Source organism: Adiantum capillus-veneris, chromosome 28 (assembly GCF_014529385.1).
Source record: "Adiantum capillus-veneris isolate H3 chromosome 28, ASM1452938v2, whole genome shotgun sequence".
NCBI classification, from domain to species: Eukaryota; Viridiplantae; Streptophyta; class Polypodiopsida; order Polypodiales; family Pteridaceae; genus Adiantum; species Adiantum capillus-veneris.
This window is the reverse complement of record NC_140958.1, coordinates 9,157,178-9,176,107: the sequence shown is the minus strand read 5'-3', so window position 1 is coordinate 9,176,107 and position 18,930 is coordinate 9,157,178. Positions and strand designations below refer to the sequence as shown.

General features: G+C 42.9%; 1 protein-coding gene across 1 annotated transcript; it reads left to right on the top strand.

The window, feature by feature from the left end:
* Positions 1 to 13,929: 13,929 nt before the first annotated feature.
* LOC147420040 (uncharacterized) lies at positions 13,930 to 16,341 on the top strand. The gene has a single exon (XM_086504403.1). It carries the CDS (start codon positions 14,291 to 14,293, stop codon positions 16,244 to 16,246), a length of 1,956 nt encoding a protein of 651 aa, XP_086360529.1. The 5' UTR covers positions 13,930 to 14,290; the 3' UTR covers positions 16,247 to 16,341.
* Positions 16,342 to 18,930: the final 2,589 nt, after the last annotated feature.

Below are 18,930 nucleotides of genomic sequence, written 5' to 3'. Positions count from 1 at the left end.
CACACTTTCCGTGAGAAGTCATCAATGAATGTAACAAAGTACAATGAACCTCCCATGGATATGTTAGGCATAGGTCCACACACATCACTATGCACTAACTCTAATGGCTCACTTTTTTGAGTGCTTCCCCTTTCGTTTGGTGACTGTGTTTGTTTACCATAAAGACAATGCTCACAAACTGAAAAGACGGAGAAATTGAAGCCAGGCACATAACCAAAAGGAGACAAGATTTTCATTCCCTTTTGAGACATATGTCCTAACCAGCGATGCCACAAAGAAACACTTGGCTGCTCGGTTACACAAATTACATGGTTTTTAACATTGGATATATGTAGCATGTACAAAGTTCTAGACTTTGAACCATGTGCTACCACTAAAGAACCTTTGGTGATCTTTTATGAACTATCACCAAATGTGTAGTAATATACTGCGTCATCCAATTGTCCTGTACTAATCAAGCTTTTGGTAAAGCTTCAGCACATGTCTCACATTCTTGAGCATGAATGAAGAACCATTCTGAAATTTCAGCTGCACATCATTGACACCAACTATGTCACAAGAAAAATCATTGCCAAGACAAACACGACCTTTACGGACTGCATCATATGTACCAAACCACTTTCTGTGAGGAGTCACATGTTACGATGCACCTGAGTCAATAACCCAATCCTGTAAAGCATAGTCATCAGTGGCAACCAAAAAATTTGAATCCATGGCAGATGTGAGATAAATATCTCCATCAAAATCTTCAACAAAAACATTGTTGATCTCTTCAATCTTTATACTTCTTTCCTTAGTCTTGCCTTCTTCCGACTTCTTGTCTTTACCTTTCTCTTGTTTCCACTTTCGACAGTCTTCCTTCAATTGACCCTTTTTGTGACAATGATAGCACTCAATGTCTTCTCGGCCACGTGATTTGCTACGAGATTTTCCTCTCTGATTCTGCTTTCCCTTTTCTTGTGATCGACCACGAACAATGAGAGCATTGCTAGTACCACAAGAAGTATCAAGATTCTTCATGCTAACCTCTTCAGTAAGCAAGTTGCCCTCAACATCAGCACATGTTAAACCATCAGGACGTGCTGAGTTACTTATGGTTGTGTAAAAAGTATCCCAACTTTCTGGCAATGTAACTAGCAAGAACAATGCTTTGACCGAATTGTCAAAATTGACTCCCTGCACAGAAAGCTGACTGAAAATTATGTTGAACTCATTGAGATGGTTGCACATGGGTGTGCCATCATCCATCTTCAAATCAACTAACGTTTTCAACCAATAAACCTGTGATGCTACACTTTGCTTCTCATACAGGTCACATAACTTCTTCCACAGCTCATAACTAGTCTTTTCCATGTTCACATTGAAGTACACATCTCTTTGACGAAGTCAGCATGATGGTGGACCTGGCAAGCTCATCCAACTCCTGCCAATCATACTCATCCATATCCTCAGGCATTATCCCTTATTGGCCGGCTTTGCTTCTTCTGTACTAAGACATTGTAAATTTATTCCTTCCAAAATGGGAACTTAGTAACTTCTCAATGTTGAACAAAGAGCTCTCCGATGATGAAGCCATCACTCGACAAGAAACAAGAGTAATAGATCCGTTGCACTAAAGAAGATGATAGAAAACTTGAAAATTTTTAGCAGAGTCTCCCTTGCAAAACTGACTTTTGAACCAAAACAAATGTGTACAATGACTGAAACGCTGATCAAAGTGGTTGAACCGGCATGATAGAATCTCAAAGAACTGTCACTGTCAATGTCTCCAACTCTAAAAGAGTCAACAATGGCAGGTCAGCAGATGCACACCAATACTGCACTAACCGCATAAACATACATCCTATATCAATGCCAAAACTATGAGGATGTCGGGGGCTCACTTCAAAACTTGTATCACCGAAAGGATCTCCACATTTGAGAATCCCCCAGCTCAATAAACCTTTCCACAACCCTCAACAATAGGCTTTGCATATTTCCATCACAATACACAAACCGCATAAGATCTTACATCAACCACAGAAACCCTTTTCTGTAACCGCTGTGGCGGTTTGTTTGATTTAACAGATCCTCAATACCTTACATTAAATATGCATGTGACAGAGATTGCAGAAGAGTCTGCAATGAAAACCTGTACGCAGAAGAACCAACGAAGGTAGACCACCCTGTTGTACTGTTTGAACTAGATATCTCTCAAACTGTGCAAAATTTGCAGAAACTTTCTTCTACAAAGTTATAGACCATGCGAAAATGGTTGGGAATAGTTGGAATGGACATGAAATAAGTTGTTTTTACAGGTCAAAACAAATCTGTAAAAATCTGCAGCTTCTACTTCACGACCTACAAGCAATCTGAGTGAGTATCTCAAAATTGGTGAAGATTTTGAAAAAACTTTCTTCTACAAAGTTGAAGAGGACAAAAAACCGATCAGGTAGGACGTAATCAGCTTGAATGAAGACGTTTTGGTAGGCCAAAACAGATCTGCAAAAACGTGTTGTAGTTTTTCCTTCTTCTCCGCTTGCCTCCCCGCTGAGCTCCAATGGTGCTCCCAATCCCTAAACTCTGATACCAATTGAAGTGCGCATGCGAGAGCGTGTGTGTGTGTGTGTGTGTGTGTGTGTGTGTGTGTGTGTGTGTGTGTGTGTGTGTGTGTGTGTGTGTGTGTGTGTGTGTGTGTGTGTGTGTGTGTGTGTGTGTGTGTGTGTGTACATGCGTGCGCATGCAGCAATGGTGGAGAAGAGAGAAGAAGAGAGGAGACACCATTGCTGCGTGCGCATGCAGCAATGGTGGAGAAGAGAGAAGAAGAGAGGAGACACCATTGCTGCGTGCGCATGCAGCAATGGTGGAGAAGAGAGAAGAAGAGAGGAGACACAGGTTTTGGTGGACTCCAAACACAATAGTGTTAGGGTTATGAGTCCTTATTCTTTTATGTAGAATGAATGGTTAGTGTTAGTTCCCGGTTAGTCTCCGGTCCCCCAACACTTAGGCGCGACACATTGGGCTTTACCACCCCAACATATGGCTCAAATGAATAGCTGATTGTACATGATCCTTGGTACACCATGTATTCCATGAAGGTTTGTGAGTACGTGGATGTGGTGCGTGTACGGAGAGTGAGAAGGGAGAGAGAGAGAGAGAGAGAGAGAGAGAGAGAGAGAGAGAGAGAGAGAGAGAGAAGGAACTGAGTGATGAGGAGCTCCTTATTCTCATGTATATGAAGAATAGGGTATGTACACATGTGGCCAGGCGACCTGACACTAGACATCCAGACCAGGCAAAAGGGAGAGCGCCTTTACCCCAACAATCTTTCACTTAAAGGCGATGTGTCGATAAGTGAAACCTACTAGCTAAACTACTAGTATGTACAAGAAACTAGGTGAGAGACTCTCTCAACTTATACTCACTGTCTCACTCTATCGATCTACACACACTCGTATCGGCTCTGGTGGTAGGCTAGTATGCGTACCCACGCTAGATCCTGCATGTAAATCCCATAGACAACTCTATATGGTCTACAAAGCTCCACGAAGTGTCATGCTAGTGTCAGTCATCGTACAACTGCCTATCCCTACTGCAAATGCTCCCACTACAGCTGCTAGATCGGGCCTCGACGCTAATAAGTCAAACATAAGACTCCAGAATGCTGATGAAATCTGCACAAACTTGGTTGTACTCGCCTCCCCTGCGCTGTCTGCAATCACTGCATCATCAGGACTACCCATCGCGTATGGATGTGTCAATGCAGACACTGCGGAAGCTACGTTCCTCTCACCCATAGGCAAAATTGTGCGCCCTGGTACCAACTCATCAGCCTCTAACATGAGCATATCAAAGAACTCCATATCTGTCAGCTCTACCTGTGCCTCTAGGGATCAGACCTCCTCTGCCTCTTCCTGCAAAATTCTGACAACACCTGTTGTGTCTCACTAGAGCACTGGCGCTCTACCTGTATCTCTACAGAGTCTACTGGCACGTCTTGCATAGCCAAATGCTCTCTCTTGTGAGCAGATGGAGCTCATCGGTGAAAGAGACACGTCTCGTCTCTCACTCAAAGCATGCCAGTAACAAAACCGAGACCACGTTGTACCGAACCTCAGACACATGCATAGGATATACCAGGCCGCTGCAGGCTCCTCTGGCAATGACTAGTGAACCACAACGCATCTGGAAAGACTGCTTTCTAAGTAGTATCTGACAGTCAAAAGCTTCTAACTGTCTCACTAAGATAAACCTCTGTCTCAGTTGAGGAACATAATGCACGTACCGTAGTGTGTATGAGGCACCACTGGGCAAAGACAAACAAACGTCTCATGCACCCTCTATGTCAAATGCCGAACCATTGGCCAAGTGCACATAGCCAAGTCTCCCACTAGAAAATGTGCTAAACCAGTCACGATGTGATGTGACATGGAAAGCAACATCGCTATCTAGTAAACACTGTGGAGAAAATGTGCTATCCATAGACAAATCTGCAAGAGGTACACTGAAGGCAAGCGTGACATCATCGTCATTGGCATAGACTTCCATTGGACCTGCCTCTCTAACATGTTTCAAAGCCGTATCTGCATCTCGCATACATCTCCGCTGCTATCTCATACATCTGAAATAACGAAGCCTAATGTGCCCTGAGTGACCACAGTGCCAACAACGCAAGTATCGGCAAGATCGAGATCTCCGTCTCTCATAAGCCATCACTGTAGACTCAATTGTGTCACACATCATGTCAATGCATACGCATGAAAAGTGGGAGATCACTCGACCATTGCGCTAATCAAGCATAATGTAGTCTCACGCTCGGAATATGCGTCGTGAGAACATGAAGCTAAATCAAAGGAAACCTACCACTACGAGCATACGATAAATGCACTCCTCCGAGAGTGGATACAAGAACACTAAACCTGTGTCCAAGTGCAAAGTGAGAGTAAATACTCAATCACTGTCAAAGTGGAAATATATGGACCAATGTACAAGATGGCATAGCACTACAAATGTTTATGGCAAGAAGACGAGGAAAAACGAACAGAGTTTCCTTTGCAAAATGAGCCAAAACTCAAAACAAATCGCAAGCCAAGAAATTGCAGATAACTTCCAGAGTGGGAGTCAACTCGACCACTAAACCATCAGAGAGTAAATTGCGAATACACATAAACCATGGTGAGAATATGTGAAAAATTCGGTAGAGTTTCCCCTGACAACTGAGCAAAAAACTCAAGTACAATCTCTACCATAGACCATAACACTACTCAATGCCAATTAATGAGTAGAAATGTCAAAATGGCTCCACATTTTCACATACAATGGCAATCCGCACTCAATGTACATTAACGGAGTGACCGCAAATGAGCAAGCGCCAAAAGAGTTGCTCCGGAAACTTGATCAATGTGAAAACAATGCTCTCAAGAGAGCTCACCGGCACCAACCATGCGCCATAACCATATGCAAACCCATTCGCAAAGACCATGAATCCAAGCACAAAATCACTGCCAAAGTATCCTGTGAAAACCTGTGAAAGAAGCTCCACTTGTGTGCTCTAAAAACCATGTCTCTCAAGAGACCGCTTCGATGGTGTGTAAACGCCTTCCTGACTCTTTGCCCAAATCTACCAAAAAAAATCTCAAACCACAAGCTTTGCACAAGCTGAAATTGCATCTCCATCTCAAAATTTATGCACCCACTTGGTGCATCTTCCGTGCTTCCAAAAGTGCATCAAACTCGCACACTATGTGAAAACAAAAAACCTGCAATCGTACCTAGCTAGGTATGCAGTGCCTCTCTCACAAAAGCTCATGATGTTGAGGTAAGTCATAATGTGGGAATTATTGTGAGAATTTGTCCAAAACTTCTTGTGTATAAACATGAGGGTGATGTATGTGAGCTATGTGCTAGTTGTGAAGTTTCATGAAGTTATTGACCTTAACAAATGGGCAGTATGACACACCGGAAATTTTGCTTCAGCTTCAACAAATTCAAATTTCCTCAAAGCTTCCGAGTTTGATATCATCCATCGGTACTTGTGTTTTCCAAATTCAAGACTTTAAAAAATAACTTTAGGAAAAGAAATTTTGAAATTAATCCTTTGCTTGAAGACTCGATAAACCTTTTGTTGTGATTCATTCGCAGTAAATTAACATATTTCACATGTCGACATGTTGTCAGTCAGTTTGTCAGTTTGTGTGCAATCGATTCGATAGGGAGGAATGTTGAAATAAGACCTCCCTTCATAGTGGGAATACTCTCTTAAAGCATGCAAAGTGTGCACCACAAGATCTAGCATGTTGACAAGTGTGTGGTCAAGGCCGTTTGTTGCATGTATCCACAAAGGCCTTATAGCATTGTATCTACTAACATAATATGACGGAGGGAGTGACCCTTTACACGTGTCACGTGCTGCGAGATGAAGGCTATAAGCCAAAAGTGGGGGAGCGAAAAAGAGAGAGAGAGAGAGCTCAGAGGGGGGGGGGACGGCGGTACTCGTAGTCTCTATTTTAAGTGAGAAGAAGAGTTTTTTTGCTTCACATGAAACTTTTGCGATTCTCTGCTCTCCCTCTCTATTGCTGGAGCTTCTTCATATCCTCCATCTCCCCTTTGTGTTTACCCAACACAATCATCATGGCACACTTACATCAAGAGAGACTATTTGATAGGTAGACAACTAAGTTGGCACCACTATACAACAATGCATCTAAATTGTATGAGATAGGCAACATTATCATCATAAACATGCAGATGCAATGAAGTCTTCTCGATTTTGCATATGGTGGTCCGAGACATGAAAGAAGCTTGGACACGCATGGCCTTCACATCCCTCATTACTTAATGTGGACTAGTGCAGTCGGTCGCCTTCGGCGGCCTCTCTCTCTCTCTCTCTCTCTCTCGCACAAGGGCTTCTCTCAGTTTTGGAATTTAACCTTTATGTCGCAGATTTCGACACATGTAAAGGACTACCCCTTTTGTCATATTATGTTAGTTTAGATGTTGCTTCGTGTCTCATGCTTTGGTTCTTAGGTCCTATTTGTTTGTTATCTTGCTTCCGTTCTTATGTAGAGCAAAGTGTAGTAGTGGCAACAAACCACCGTGGTATAGCAATACAATCAACACAACGAGGTGAAAACTGTGATTCACTTCAAAGAGTTGAATTGTTGAAGGCGGAATTTACTGGGAATAGAAAGAGTCTAATTTGGAGCCTGGGAGCCTCTGCAAAGTTCCGTGTGAGCTACAATGTCAAACTTCTCTTCCAACTCAAAGCCACGAGTGGCGCCCACATTCTCCTTTTAATCTGCTCTCAACTTGCTTTTGTGGGCCTTGCGAAGAAATAGACGCAACGCACGTGAAACTCTAGCCGGGCCGCGGGCGGCGGCATCCGGATTCTGATATCTCTCGACTCTCTCTCTCTCTCTCTCTCTCTCTCTCTCTCTCTATTCTCTCCTCTCTCTCGACGACAGCGTCGACACTCTCTCTCCCAACTACTTGGAAGCGCTAGGCGTTTGTTTGAACGGTCGTTGGGAATTTGTGGAAAATAGCAGAATAGATGATATCCGGATCAGTTTCAACAAGATTATTGAACGATTTTGAAAAATGAGAATTTATCCAAAAAGAAAACGATTTTCTGAATTGAAAATTATATTCAAATTTTGAGGGCTCCCCCAATACACCTTCTCTTTGGAAATTTTCTCTTTTATTGCAAGCAATAAAAACTGGTCACTGATAAATTTTGTAAAATCTTTGTGATTTGTAATCTTTTCTGCGAGCACAATTTTGGTGATGTGTTTGTGGTGTGTGGACCAAACTTAGCATACCTCCTTCATGGATTGGGTACGTTTCGCACGACACACTTTTACCCCAAGCAACACGCATCAGTTGAACGAAACAGCTCGAAGATCTCAATTTTGCCAAGATTGGCAGTGGAGATTGCCGAGTAGGGTTGTACACTAGCAACCTTGGCATCTCGTGCAAAACTCTCACTTTCCAGTCATGTGCAAATGTGAATGTGCCGTTTGTTTGCTGCTACTTATATTGCCTTGAAGCCTTACATACCAAGATTGGCACATACCAAGAACTACCATGTGTCCTCCCACATTAGGTGGTCGGATCCTACCTGCATGACCACACACCACACCTATCCTCTTAGGGAGAAAAGATGGACATCTTTTTTACATTGTGTAGAGAATGGACTTAAAACGAGGTCATATGGGGAGAGTGATCATACAACGACTCAAGACTCAAGTTGGACTAAAGGGACTCTACTACTCAATAGAAGAAGGATCATCGTTATTCCAACATGGGGGTTTCTAATTAGCGAGCCAAAAAAACCGAGCACAAACAAATTTGGAGCGAATTTGACAACATACTAGAATGAGTACTAAAATGTTGGAAGAACATAGTGATTCATTGTTAGAAATTGAATCTTAAGAACCATTGCCTAAACCAAATACTTGAGATATGGGCAATCTCATCATGCCCATAAACAAAAATGACTTTCATGATATGCTCACAACCCTCATTTAAGTACCGAGTTTCCAAGGCAGAAAAAGGCATACCAAAAATTTGGCCCTAAAAATTTCCTAATGGAGCTACTAGCTTAGCTTGATTTGCATAAAGCTCTCAAGTGCTTAAAGTAGCAATCTCATTGGAGGAGTGCTTTTGATGCTCAATCAGTGCAAAGTTGTTTCTTTCGAGCTCTTTACTCATTTTTCAGACCTTGGTAGGTGCTATCAACTCCTTTTCACCTGTCAATGTCTCTTCTGATTTGTGCCTTTCAAAATCCATCTACAGAGACTCGACCATGGCACGGGTAGAAGCTTTCTTCTCTTTCCAATTCGATAATTCAACTTGGTTTGAATCCCTCCTTTTGAGCTTACAATGTCTCTTTTGATTTAAGCCTTTCAGAATCCATCTACAGAGACTCAACCATGGCACGGGTTCTTGACAAAGGGAGGAAAAATCTGTACCCACACCTACATCCTCAATCATTGATCTTATCAACCTATCGTAACTCCAGAAGCACACCTCTCTCTCTCTCTCTCTCTCTCTCTCTCTCTCTCATAACATGTCTTGAGTTCAACTCTTCTCGTTTGATAGATTTGTAAGGTCTCTTGGGATAGTTTCCTATGACGTTAAAACAATCTTCTTCTTCTTCTTCTCTCTCGCTCTCCAGTCTGGATTCGCTCTCTTCAGTACTCTCGGCAACCCTCAAGGTTAACCGCTCTACCCTCCCTCAAACGCCTTTCCTACATCTCTTTCCTCTTCCTGTGCGCCTTGGTTGGCATTGTCGACCTCCTGCTGCTAGTCTCCTGTGCCTTGGTAGGGGTCGTCGACCTCTTGGAGAGATTTCCATGTTCAAGACTTCAGGACTCTGCTCTAGGCTCTCTCTCTCTCTCTCTCTCTCTCTCTCTCTCTCTCTCTCTCTGAGGCATCAACAAAGTAGAGATTGTCATTGACCTTGTTGAATCGCAGCCCCAATGGGCGGCCACACCGTTCCTCATATTCCGTGCGTTCAGCTCTCGCCGGTGAGTTGCTTGGGCTAGTGAGGCAGTTGTATTCCTGCACAGATTTCATTGGCATCGTTGAACGTGGGGAAAGGATCAGGGGCCGCAATAGGCAAGGATGGACACGGGTACGCCATCATCTTTGGGCTGCTCTTTGAGAGCGCATGTCGCCATTGATTGTTGTAAGAAGCTGGAGGTTCCGAACCACAACCCCCTACTAGTTTGTTGCTGCAACCAGTCCGTGCCGGCGCGGACTGGTTGCAGTAGCAAACTAGTATAAGGTTATCATGGTCGGTGGCGGACCGAGAAGGAAACATTCTTTGTTTTTTTTTTTTGCATTATTAACTAAGTGCAAAAGGAGAGAAAAAAACCTCCTCTGAAGTGCACCTTTTTCTTGATAGGATTCTTTTTGAAGCAATGTGACTCATATCTGGCATAAGCTATGAGCCTTGGTGTAACAACTACCTACACGCAGACATTATGTACCCCACCATCGAACGTTGCAATAATCCGAAGTTGTGTACTCTGTCAGAGGCACCGCTAGGCGCATCACCCTACTAGATGTTGTTGCAACTAGTCCGCGCCGGCACGGACTGGTTGGAGCAACAAACTAGTAGGCTACCGTGGTTGATGACAACGTCCCCGACATAGACAGCACGCAAGAGGGGCTATTTTAATTTCCACATCAAGAGGGGTGATTCTTTCCAGTTCCACATCGGATTGTTGTTTGAGAGATGATGACATGGCAAGAGGGGGTTTATTTCCCCCATCACAAAATGGTTTCGACCTCTGTTTGGCAGTGACGGCATGTCGAAAGGGTTTTTTTTTCATCCTCTTCACTTGATATTGTGATAAAGATTAGTAATGTAGTTTTCCTTCTGCCATCGAATGGTTGCAATCGTCATCCTCCGGCATTGACGGCATGCCAAGGAGCAGAGAGGGTTCACCCTTTCACTTCATTTTGCAGATGAACAATTATATGATTCAAGAGAGTATGGTATTATGAATTTGATTGTAATGGGACATTATCTTTGTTTTTGGATTCAGGTTATCTATATTTTAAACTCATTCAATTTATTTTCTCAAAGTTAATTCTCGTCTGTGAAGATACAAAAAAATTTAATTATTGTATTATGTTGAATGGAATGTTTTCAGTTTATTTGAAAATTAATTGTAGTCTTGCAATTGGAAAGGCTCCTGAAGAGGGAGATCATATGTTATTGCTCATACACTTTGTTGTGATCAATTGAGTTCAATGTCAGTCACATAGAGGACTACGATGATACCAATCTTCATGGTGATGAGAGCCACAATACATGCATTGGGTTAGGGGCATTTAATAATGTAGATCCTCATTTAGCTAGGCAATAAGCTACCATGCAGTTAGTTCCATTTCATATTGCACCTTAGGTGGGGCTATTTTAAATGACATGGATGACAGTCACTTGCAATTTGACAAGGGAGAGGAGTTCTTAAAACAACAAGGGTGTATGGCTCATTCCATATGCATGAGTTTGTGGTTTGAAGTTTGATATTTCAGGTACGAAGCCTACATTTTCTAGAGAGGGTTACATGAAGGAAAAATGGGGCCTTTATAGTCTCCATGTGAACATCCAAAACTTAGATGACATTAGTGGCATGTAATCATTGTCATTTCAAAGTGCTTTTGTGGACTACATCATGCTTTTGGTTGAATTGTTTTAAGATTTTCTTTTGTGTGGTTTATTATTGAGCATAGATAATGCCATTGATACATGGGACCCTCTATGGAAAGATAGAAATAGAGAGTACAAAGAGAAGGCTTCTCACTTGCAGTTAGAATCACCATTGGGAAAATTGGTTTATGTATGGGCATGAAATCATATGACTATCGTGTAGCAAGTAGTTGTATCGACAAGCATGCATCATATCCCACAGTGGAAGCTTGAGGCGCATTGTCCATGGTAGATCAACATGGATAGAGGATATGTCCTTGCTAGGGAGAGAGAGCTACACGCTATCTAGATGAGGGGAGCACCCTTTGTAGACCTTCCACCACCCATAGTCATAGATGTCCAACATGACTTTGGACCAACCTAGTGATGGAGCAACAATAGGCCTCAAAGAGGGCATCTCTTTATACACGACGAATGTGCTTCAAATTAATTTATTTTCCTTATTGATCCAAGCATATATTTTTCTTAAGTGCTAGCAATCTATGTCTCTGTGTAACTCTCACACACTTTATTGTCTTTATCTATGTCTCCCTCATATAAGCGGTAGTTTCAACTATAAGATGAGTTTCTTTTGTGAGCATAAATTGTTTTTTGCAACCAAAATACACTGTGTAAATAACCATTTTAATTTCAAATTTGTTTGACTAGTAGTGACATTTCTCAAGAGACTCGCTCGTTTATTTTGTTGCTCGAAAATACTTGCTCGCTATCTCATATAACCCTTCCAACATTATCTAGGCATGAAACATGTACATCTCGCTTATGCAAACATTAGGTTGCTATCCCAATGCAATGGATAAGATGAGGGATAACTATAAGGGCTACACCATAATGGCAAGGACACAATCTCTTTACAACCTAAATTCTAGCAAGACTGACTAAAAAAGGCACCTCTACAATGGAGTTGTTGCAGCAACTCCTCTTTGGAATACAGTTGCTTGAGTGTTGGGCGTAGCTTGCTCTAGTAGCTCTTTGTAGATTGATGAACTTTCGCTCGGTAGGGCAATCTGGAAGGGATTTTCTTATAGATTAAGTTGTAAAGAAGGAAAAAGTACATACCCATAGGAAGGGGGTGGGTAAGCCCCTTACAAAAGGAATCTAGGTCAAAATGAGGTCTCTCATTGTAAACCTGGACTTGATGCTTGGCCAATGTAAAGGTCTAGATATCCCATTATGGAATATTTGGAGGGGAAACATCTTGCGGTACATATGGCTCCAAAGGAATTGTATCCTCTTTAGTACCCCGCACCCCCAAATCTCTAGTCTCAAGCAAGATTTAGCCCGAACAGCCTCAAATTTATGTAATCTGACTTCTGAAGCCCTTGAAGAGGTAACCTTACTGAGCTTCAAAAAACCACAAGATGGCAAAGTTGGAGATCCATTCTGCCCCAGTACTATTCTAAATCCATACGCCTTTCATTTTTGGGGGGCCATGTTTACCTCGAGATTCGAGCTGGTAGTCCTCTGTCGTGGATTCCCGTACTCCATCCCACGTGCAGGCCTACGTCACTTAGTGTCATGGCTCCCAGCCACGTGTGATATGTCCTCTGTGGAGGGAGAGAGAGAGGGGGCGGGGGCACGTCTCTATTTGACACCCACATTTTTATGAGGGGATCTACGGTCCTAGATTATTGTTCATTGTGTGCCGTTCGATTCATATGGAGGAAAAAAGGAGGGTGTGGTGGCCCGCAACCTCCCCCTCCCAATGCCACTGCTTTACCACTACACCAATGCACGCATTTTGAAAGGCATGGAGAATGATAGCATTATATTGTGTAGTCCTAGCTGCCCATCACGATCTTAGTGCACACTAAGTTTGCTACGAGTTTACATCTAGTTTGCAAGTTCACAACGAGTTCACATTTGTTCGAGCTTACATCTAGTTAACATCAAGTTCACATTCGGGATGAACGGCTGTGATCTTCGCCGAAAAGAGACGTCGATTTTCAGTGGTAGATCCCCTCTTAAAAAATGAGGGTGTCGTGCGCCGGCCGGGGGAGGGGGGGGGGGACAGTGAGCTCCCAGTCATTTCTTGGCGGCTCGCCATCGTTCAGTATATATAGAGAGATTTTGTCAAAATTGTGAATTTCACCTATAAGAATTTTGTGTCTTTCTATCAAGCAAATTCTCGTGACTATTTGGCTTCAGGTTTTGTTTCGGATTTATGGCATAAATAAAAATGGAATTCGTAAAAATATCTTGTAAATTCTTTTTTGACTTTTGTCGGTGACCACTTCAAAAGAAATTTGGTTACACTGGGCAAATACCTTAGAATCGCGCCACGTATGACGACTTGCACGTGGTTTGGCCACTGGGAGCATCAGCCATGGCAGCCAGCGTCTTGATGTGAAGCCCATCTGCTGGTAGGCGAGGGCCACCTGATTCTCTCTCTGACACACGCTCTCTCTCTCTCTCTCTCTCTCTCTCTCTCGCACGCACGCACGCTGATCATTATATTAACTAGCCCATTTGCAAAACTGCTTGCACTCACAAATTGTTCTTGTTGTACGCCTCTCAAGCATTTCAATTTTCAGGTCTGCAATCAGCTGCATGTAATCATCTCACCACCCTCTTTCTTGCAGAGAATTGAGTTTTTGTTTTCGTTTGTTAAATCATACTTTTACCCTAAAAGACATGTATTGTACTTCCATTCAAGTGGTTTTTATATACAGGCAAGCTTTGCTCTGCAGACTAATCAAGAGCCCTTTGTACTACTGTCTTTTTCGCAGCGGCAGTTGACTCGGCGACGGGACATTGGACTGGCCGAAAAGAGGAGCCAAAACCTGATCAAATTTCACCTTATACCTACTGGTAATGTCTAATTGCAGCATTTTGTTGTCCTTTTCAAAATTCATCAATAGTAGGCCAATGAAGATCTATTTGAAATTGCTGTTTACTGCATCTCTTCATTGTGAGGCAGAGTGATATTAATGTCTGTGCAGGCTTTCAGCAATGCTATTTAAGAGCTTGCAGCAACAATACCGTGAGTATTGGTGACAACCTCGAAGCTGAATATGTATGTAAGAGCTTTCACTTACCTCATGAGTTAGGCAGTACCCCTATATTCTCCTGGGCCCCCTCTCACCCCATATGCAGTGTGCACCCACCATGAGCTCTAGTAATCAGCACCAGCCAATGAAGCTAGCAACTGAAGCAAGAGATGAAGATACAACGCATCATCATCATACTTTGCAAAATGCAAGACCCACTGCAGTGATAACAACCTGCCTCCCTCTGCAAGCTGAATCAGCCACAACCATTGCTTCTTCAGATTTGAGAAATGGGCCAATGGTAAAATCTGAGGTTCTTACAGATATAAGCCATGAGCAGCAACAACTTGAAGACTTTGTCAAGGAGCTTGTCCCAGCTTTGCAAATGGTTAACAAAAGCAGCCACCTCAACATGCATGATGTATATCAAAGGCAGGAAGCCTTCAAGCTCACTGCAGATGTTGTTCTTGCCAGGAGATCAGCGAGCGCAGGGATGGCTTGGAGCAATGCCCTCATTGAGAGAGCTAGCGGGAACCTCGCCAATTTGAGTACCAATATGTTTACTGAGCAATCAGTACTCGATGTGCAGCGAGCTGACGGTGAAAACATGGATGTGTTTGATGCTAGTTACGATATTGCAGGTGTGAACATGGAAGACATAAGCAATATTGGTGATGATGAGGTGTGGAAGAGTGAGGTAGAGTGCGCCTCCAGCTCGTGCATAGGGCCGACACCAATTCCCAGTGATCAGGGGAGAAGCAGCTCATATTGTGAGCTCTCTAGTGCACTTCATCACCAAGGGTCCACAGCAAGTCTTGCATCCTCTGACCATAGTAGCAATATGGTGGATTCTACTAGTGAGCTAAGGCAGGATGAAATGATGGACGGTGTTGCGGAGGCAGTCAACCATGGGGCGCAGACGGACGTCCTTGCCTGCCCTGCGGTGGACACCGCAAGGGACGGGAGTTTTGAGCTTTTGCAGGCGCAATCCCGTGTTCAATGTCCTCTGGTAGACAATATTTCTAGCTGCTGCTCAGATGCTTTGACAACGAGCCGTGTGCCTGCAGCTTCTGCTGATGCAGAGGATGATGATGAACAAAGACATCATGTCCGCCTGCTCAGCACGGACACCACGGGACTCTACGAAGAGATAAATGCAAGGCTTGAAATGATCAGAGGTTGCTGCAAACTGTCCGATGATGATCATGTACGTGCAGATTCTGCAGAGGTGGCCATGTCAGAAAGCGTGGGAAACCGCCTTAACATAAGTGGAGGAGGAGACACGTCAGCATCACGAATCAGCATTTTGCAAGGAAGGACTCCCTGTCGGCCCTATGTTGCTGATGTGGCGCCACGGAGGCATCCCCAGCATGCTGCTCAGGTGGCGGTAGGTGCTGAACTGCAAGCTGAGGTGGCATATCGTGTTGAGGATCTGAGGATGGGCCAAGCGCAGCTTTATCAGCAGGCATTGCATGACGTGGCAGTAGCTGAGGTGGCGGGGATGGTTGACATGGCGCATGAGCTGGAATTAGGACCGATATCTGATGTGGGGCCAAGGCAATCAGGTGTATTAAGGGAGGGGTCACACAGAGGCGCACATATGAGCAATGCGAGAGAGATGATGTACAGGGCGGCAGCCTACAGGCCAATAGACTGGGAGAGCATCATGGAGGAGGTGGAGCAGGTGGGGAAGGAGAGGCCGAGGAGGAGGAATGTGCGCATATCGGAGGAGCCGCAGAGCGTGGCAGCGAGGCGGCGGCGAGAGCGGATCAGTGACCGCATCCGCATTTTGCAGAGGCTGGTGCCCGGGGCCAACAAGCTAGACACGGCCTCGCTACTGGACGAGGCCATCCACTACCTCAAGTTCCTTAAGCTGCAAGTGCAGGCTCTGCGCCGACTGGACAAATTGTACGCCATTAATAGTCTCCCTCATAATGTGGCCAGCATTGGCACGCCCCCTCCTCCTCTTGCGGCCACAATCCCCCTTCCTCCCTCCCCCTCCTCCTCAGCTTCCTCTTCCCCTTTCGGCTATACCCCCTCCCCTTTGAAAATTTAAATGTCTAAATGCAAGTCCATTGTAGCTGCCATCGAGGTACAGAGACTGAAGTCCTCGATTGTAATATTGTTTCTATTTGTAATATAGAATCTCTCTTGTTCATTCCCCCTTTTCCGCTTACTTATACCTATAAACTCCCGTGTAAATTTAAGCCAAGCAATCCTTCTTTTTTTTTTTGTGGCGAAACAATCGTGAGTAGATTATATTAGCACCCAAAAGAATTACAAAATGGTGAAATACTTGGTTGGCTAGCTAAGAAATTGGCTCTTACCCATGCAGTTCCGACATTGCGACAGTCACAACCAACTTGTCCCACTCTTGATAGTTTCTCCTTTTCCCAATGGCAATAATCTCAACCTTGGTTTCTTGAATGATCTCCATAAACCTTGTTGTCTCAATGCGGTTCTCGAAAAGTCGACAATTCTTGGTCTTCCAGAGGTGTTTAAAGTAATAGAACCTTACAATTTGTGTACTGATAAGAAGTAGTTGGCTCATGAACGCCTTCCCACCCAAGAAGAGATCTTTCTTTGAGAACCCAATCTTCCATGTCATTAGCCTCCTAGTAATCAAGGTACTCATTTTATCCTATATTGTCCAAGTGTCGTAATCTTGAGAATGACCACCACACCTTGGCACTCTTAAGACTTTAGAGACCACTATGAGCAAGCATCTTTTGCTTCGTAGGCACTAGAAGTTTTAGACATTTTCTCATTGTGAGAAAAAGACCCTTTTGCACTCATATTTCCATCACAATGTATTAAAAACCCAAGTGTGAATTATTTTTCCATTGTAATTTTATTTTGCCAATGTTTGTTTTTTGAATCCATGCATCAAATATTCTTGCTTCGTTGTGAGAATAAATCTCTTATCAAATTAAGTACTAACCTGAAAAATGTGAAAGCTTATAGTTATTATTGTCATTCTTCAGTTCATAAGAGAAAAAATTGTTAACACGTAATATTTTTTAGTCATGTGGAGTGAGAAAACCAAAACTCGATATGAAAATAATTCGCATTCAAGACCTTGCAAGTTTACGCATGAACTTTTTGTAATGCTCCTCTTAAAGATTGCACCACAAAGTAAGTAAAAATTAACAACATTAAAAAAAAAATACATTTAATATTTCTAGTGCAAATATTTTTCAATATTTCCACTCTTAAACGACTAAAGTCTAAATTAATTCCACTTTTGACATTGAAAAATTTTCAACTTTCATTCTTAAGTTGAAAGTTTTTTACAAGCTAATCAATACAATGCTCATGCCGAAAACTAGTGAAAAACAATTCTACTCCACAGTAGTTGGAAACTTGTGGAATGAGGTGAACACTTATAACATGTTGATAGTTAGAGTGCCGAAAACTAGTGAAAAACAATTCTACTCCACAGTAGTTGGAAACTTGTGGAATGAGGTGAACACTTATAACATGTTGGTGTAATTCAGTACAACAATGTGAGCCAATTTAGCTATGAGCTTGATTAGAGTACAAGAGCATAAAGAGTTATAAGATACAAGACATTACAATGAGAGTGAAAAGTTCTAGTGCTCCAAGATAAACCTTAGATAGATAGCCCATAAAACTGAGTAGTGGGCCCTATTTACAATCCTCCAACTAGTCCTCTGACTGTCGGTACACTATACAAGTTACAACAATAACTGGTCTTGCTAATAACCAATCTAGGAGAGTCAATGGCACATCTGAATCTTCCTTTGAAGGTTGTTCCCATCGTTCACATTCCATCCCCCTTTCTTTGAATTTTGGTATATTCCAAAATTACAGCAATTGGTGATCAGTAGTCAGGTAGTGTCAGTTTATCGAACCTTCTTTCGTTTATCAAAATACTTTTTCTTTAGTGAGCGGTAAAGGACTCTTGGTGGCGCATTGGGACCCCTTGATTTTCCTTCTAAATCTGCTCAAGTTGATCTTTGAGTGTCATCTTCATTTCAAACTCATACAGTGTGAGGGAGTTCCAGGTTTTTGTGCCAGGGTCATATAGGGTCCTTCATCCTCTTAAGTCTGGCTCTGGTCATACAAGGCCATTCATCCTTCATCCCTCTAGTAAGTATGGCTCTGGTGACCCTACGAGGCTGTATGGATTGAGCCTTTAGAAAGAGTCTTATTGCACTTGACTCGGGCTTCAAAGAGAAACTTAGTCATCTACCTAAACTGAGGTTCAGAGGTCGCTCGATTGACCAGCTCCTTTTTTAGGATCTTGGAGGCCGTGATCTTTGTCAGCTAGCAAATCTGAATACGGCATTGTCACATTCCTAGCTTGAAGTTCTGTATAGTTTTTCACACATCATCTACTTGGTATTTCTTTAGGGCTTCATCCACAGCCTGATTCCAAGTTGTCCATTCAGTTGTAGCTCTTTCGTACAAGTCTCTAAGTTCATCCAATATCCTGATGTATGTTTAATGATCTACTAGTTCAAGATAGGTTGAGTAGAGGGCTGGAAAGAATCTGGGAAGCTCAGTTTCCTTATCAACTCAAGCTTACATCAAGACTGGAGAATCAAGAAAAAATTCAATAAAGATTATCACAATTTGATTTTCTTGCTACATCATCTTTCTGGAAATGCGGACTAGGTGATAGAGACTCTTGAGATTCCTTTCATGTTCATCAAGGGTCATCCTAGTATGTGGTCCTCTACTACTAGTGGCATTACCCTCCAAAAATAGGTTGAG